The sequence below is a fragment of the Durio zibethinus genome, chromosome 2 (genome assembly GCF_047325235.1).
Source record: "Durio zibethinus cultivar Kanyao isolate XHJ-2024 chromosome 2, ASM4732523v1, whole genome shotgun sequence".
NCBI lineage: Eukaryota > Viridiplantae > Streptophyta > Magnoliopsida > Malvales > Malvaceae > Durio > Durio zibethinus.
In genome coordinates, this window is record NC_143163.1 from 29,119,634 (window position 1) to 29,124,324 (window position 4,691).

A 4,691-nucleotide genomic window follows, 5' to 3' on the forward strand; every position below is an offset into this window, starting at 1 on the left:
CACATTATTGGGGCCTCCATTAACCCAACAATGTTTGCAAACAACTTTGTTAGCTTCTGATTGGCCATTTTAACTTAAAAGCCATTCATCTACAGAAATTCAAACCAAAGTGGTCCGGATCAAGACCCCCTTCTGTCTGTTTTCAAACCTAATTGCATCTTGTTCTCAACCAAAAAATAATAATAAAGAAATTGAATTAAGACGTATCTCTCAATTGAACTTTTTGATACCGGTTTTGTCAAACGCTCGTCATTTTTCTGAAACCAATATTTATCTAAAGCATGGACAAACTCAATCATTTTATTCTTGATCTATGACTGTATTATATTATAAGCAAATACCAGCTATATAAACAAACAAAGAACAAAAAATCTATGCAAGTTTCTAATTATTTTAAGGCAGCAGAGAGAGAAATAGCTATAGTCGGAGACAAAGTGCAATCCACTTGGGTCCCCCAATTGTTCTTGGGTCGTGTTCCCTTATACTCGCCCTTTCCCCTGCCACTGTTGTGGATATCTGAAATCTTTCTCTCTCACATTTTACTCTTGCACATTTACAAACCCTTTTTATCCTCTATATATACCCCCACACATGCAACTCTTTTCTTACATCACATTACCTACGTTTCTTCATTTCTTTCCGTCTTTTCTCTCTTTCTTTTTTTCTCAACATGGCAGAACTGCACTACCAGGCTAATACTAAAACCAACAGCGCCACTTCACGTTTAAAACTCTTCGGCTTCAACGTCTCAGAAGACGACGACGTTTCGGAATCCAGCACCACTACCACAACCACCAACACCAACACCACCAAAGCTCCGTTATCTGAGTCCCCAGAGCCAGGAGGCTTCCCTGCTGCTGGTGACCGCAAATACGAGTGTCAGTACTGTTGCCGTGAGTTTGCCAACTCTCAAGCCTTAGGTGGTCATCAAAACGCTCATAAAAAGGAAAGGCAACAGCTAAAACGTGCTCAGCTTCAAGCCACTCGTAGCGCAGCTGTTTCATTAGCCAGAAATCCTATGATCTCTGCTTTTGCTCCTCCGCCACATCTCTTAGCATCACCTGCACCTGTTGTAGTTCCAGCTGCGGCGGGGCCATCATGGGTTTACTTGCCACGAGGTGTGCCACCACCTTTCCACGTTTCACATGGTTGTGTGATTCCGACTGGTGGAGGTGGAGGTAGCGTGGGGAGGGTGCCAGCGGTTGTACCTTTTGCGGGTGGTGTGGGGGATTCGGGTCTAGGCTTTGGCCCGCAAGTGATACAAGGTAGGGCCCACCATGGACGGGCCATTGATGGGCCCTTGTTGAGTAGGTTTTCAAAGGGAGATGATGGGCCCAGTTTTGATGATTCATTGGGCTTAGATTTGCATCTCAGTCTTGCTCCAGCCGGCCGTTGACTCAGGCTTAGAGACTGGGGATCTTTGTACATTTCCAAAAATTTTATTTATTTAATTTTTTTCTTGAAGGAAATTATTTGTTTCACTTGCACATATTTTTTTCCTTTTTTAGTTATAATTAAGTTTCCTCACCAACTTCAAGGTTGTATCTTAGATCTAAATTTATAATCAAAAGTTTCATATGTATTTGAGTTTTATTCTTTTTTTTTCTACAATTAAATATCTTTATGTAAAGTAGTAAATTGAAATTTGAAATGAGATCCTAGGGTAAAAAAAGGAATGAAGCAGTGATGGAGATTTGACGTAACGGTAGCACCAACCAGCTATGGACAAAATGCTGTGACCTTACCTTACAATTTGGCCTTATTAATTGTGGCAAGTGAAATGTGACTCATCTAATGAAACACATCCTACTGCTTGGCTGGTTGGTTTGGTGATTGATTGGTCATTGGTGGCTGTGGAAAGGTAATACACTTTGTCTCTTCATTTCTCTTAAATTTCAAAACCTAAAAGCAAAAGTGAGTTTAGGTTCAGAAATATTTCAAAGCCATACGTTAGAAAATGAGGTGGGTTCCAGTCCATGTACTATTTGTGCAACTCATTTAACTTTAAGCCCTTCGCTGCTAACTTTTAGAGGTGGGGACTCAACAGGAGACAGTATTAACATCCAGCTGTTGTCATTACATGTCTGCAGCTATTATTTGTCTGTTACCAATGCGAAACCCTAATTTGCAAACCATCAGGAATGTCCTCATGTTGTGACACTAGAGTCAGGATTTCCAAAGAACAATGTTAATTAGGCAGAATTGCTCCCAATTTTCTGACCCACTTAACGATAGAGATAATGGCAATTGATGAAGCAGGCAGTCTGAGTTCTTGGAGATACCTGTTTTAATGTTTTTTCTTTCCTCTTGTTCCGATAATCATGATCATGATCCTGTTGGTTGACGTGATTGAAATGTAGAACCAATCTGCATGGAAAATCTTTTTTTTTTACCCTGACCCTTTTGAGATAGGATCAATCACTTGCAATTTGTGATCAAGGTATGTACCACAATGGGTTTTGAGTAAGAATTAGGTCTAGTTTAACATTATTATTATTATTATTATTATTATTATTATTATGCTTGAAAAAGTTTGGATTGAAAATTTTTGTTTAAAAGTGTGATGAAAAAAATATGGTTTAAGAATTTTAAGTGCTTGGTATTGCCGTAAAAAAATATTGTAATGAATTAAAATATCTAAAAGATATGCATAAAATAATAAAAATTTAGATATATAATTATAGTAAAGTCATTTTTGTTACAAAAATGTAGATAAACCCAAAACACCTCCTATTTAGTTTTTTTGTTTGAGTTTCTAAATCAAAATTTTAAATTGAAATCACTTTTTTTAGAACATATCACCTACAATAATTGTAATATAATTAATCAATTATAATTCAGAATTATAAAAGATCTATTAAAATTTTATATGAAACTCACATTTACAAGTAGTGAATTCTTATAAAAATTTTTATTTTAATTGGATAATTGTAGTAAAAAGAATTACAATGATGCTTCTCACTTGTGTTATTATTTAGAACGGTCAAAAGTGATTTTTAAATGTAAAAGCCACTTTCAACCTCAATGCTAAACTAGTTTACAGATTAAGGTGGAGCTGAAGATTGGAATTGGATAATCAAATTGTGGTGTTGCTTTATTTGTTCCTAGAAAGAAGGGTTTATTAGCTTCGGGATTCTCTCTTTCTCTAGATTATAGTCAACTTATAATCCAATAAATTAAGTGGGGTTGGAGACAATTCAAGCACGATTGCAACTTGAATCCAATTAGTATCTTTTCAAATCTTTCAAGTCGAAATCTGTCTTAAGTCTTAAATCATCTCTAACTTGAAAGAATGCAGTAACAGTAAGTTGTCAGTTTTAGTACAAACAAGACATGTTAAACTGAAGAGAAAGTCTTAAAACCCAAAATTTGTCTTGTCATGCTTAAAAAGAGAAGGCCAATTGTTGGATCTGAATACACATAAACCATGCAGCCAGTTTCTGTTATCTTTTTCCTTTTTTCTTTTTTTTTGGCCAAAAGCCAGTTATTCAAGCTGTTGCTTTCATTCTTTCTGGACTCTCCCTTTTCACAAAGATAATCCCTTTAATTGCCATCCTCAATTAGTTTTGACATTAGGGCATCATCATTTCTCTTCACTTTTAATACAGTCCATAATATTAACTTGTATCCAATCTCCAGATTCGTTTTTCTTGATGCAAGGAGAAAGTAATCTTGTGGTTCTTTTCAACTGAAGGGTGAGATATTATTGCAGGCCGACTTATTCTCTTCTAGTCCCAATAACTCCAACTAACATTTTGATAGTTTATTGGTGTTTCTTTTCTCTCAACTTGACTAGAAGATGATGGAAAATGGGACCCATTCCATGCATTCCAAATTTCTAGGTTTTCCCCACATTTTGAAATCAACTGCTTAATTTGATGGGATCACGAGCTGCTGCAACCCTAGTGTATTTTTTTTTTCTTTTGAATTAATGTATTTGGTTGAGAAAACAATGGGATTGTTATTTGTTAATGGCTGCAAAGAATATTGCGGTTCTCAAAAATCGGCAACTAAAAGCTTGTGGGCAAAAAGAAGCTTACCTGTAAGCATTTAAACAAAATAATGTATGCAAAAGCACCAATTAATGCATCATTCTAGGGTTTGTCCACTAATTTAAGACAGATTAAATTAAATAATTGGTCAAAGGAAGATGGTGTGGTGGCAGTGGCACCCCCGGCCCCAAAATCTTTTTCATTTTCGGTGCAAAGTAAAGTTTAGAATTTTAAAGCGTTCAACATACCCACAAAGTTGGTGACCGGCCTTTCCTCATACCTTGAAACTTCCTAAAGGACGATTTAGCTAACCTTTGCTTTCTTTATATAGCGTGAATTTCAAAAGTATTAATAATGATTTATTAAAATATTTTTAATAACATCTTAATTTTTAAACTATTAAAAGTGAGTGATTAAAATATTTTTTTATAAAATTTTTAATAAATCTTAATTAAATATTTTTTATTATTAACTTTTTATTATTCAGTTCTCATTTATTAAAATTTTAATAAATTTTCATTTAAATAATTTTTTTATTACTAAACTTTTTTATTATTAACTCTTTTCATATAAAATAAAAATATTGATTAATTACAGTTGATTTCTCATTTCTAGCCTGCTTAACTAATTAGCTGTCATTCAAAATATTTATTTCATGTAGTTGGTGTTTTTTTTCTTCATTGCTATAAATAATTAGTT

At 34.5% G+C, this 4,691-nt stretch overlaps 1 protein-coding gene across 1 annotated transcript; it reads left to right on the top strand.

Moving 5' to 3' along the window:
* The first annotated feature begins 327 nt into the window (after positions 1–327).
* Positions 328–1,776, top strand: LOC111317380 (zinc finger protein GIS3-like). Its single transcript, XM_022919811.2, has one exon. The coding sequence runs from the start codon at positions 671–673 to the stop codon at positions 1,394–1,396; it is 726 nt and encodes a 241-aa protein (XP_022775546.2). The 5' UTR covers positions 328–670; the 3' UTR covers positions 1,397–1,776.
* Positions 1,777–4,691: the final 2,915 nt, after the last annotated feature.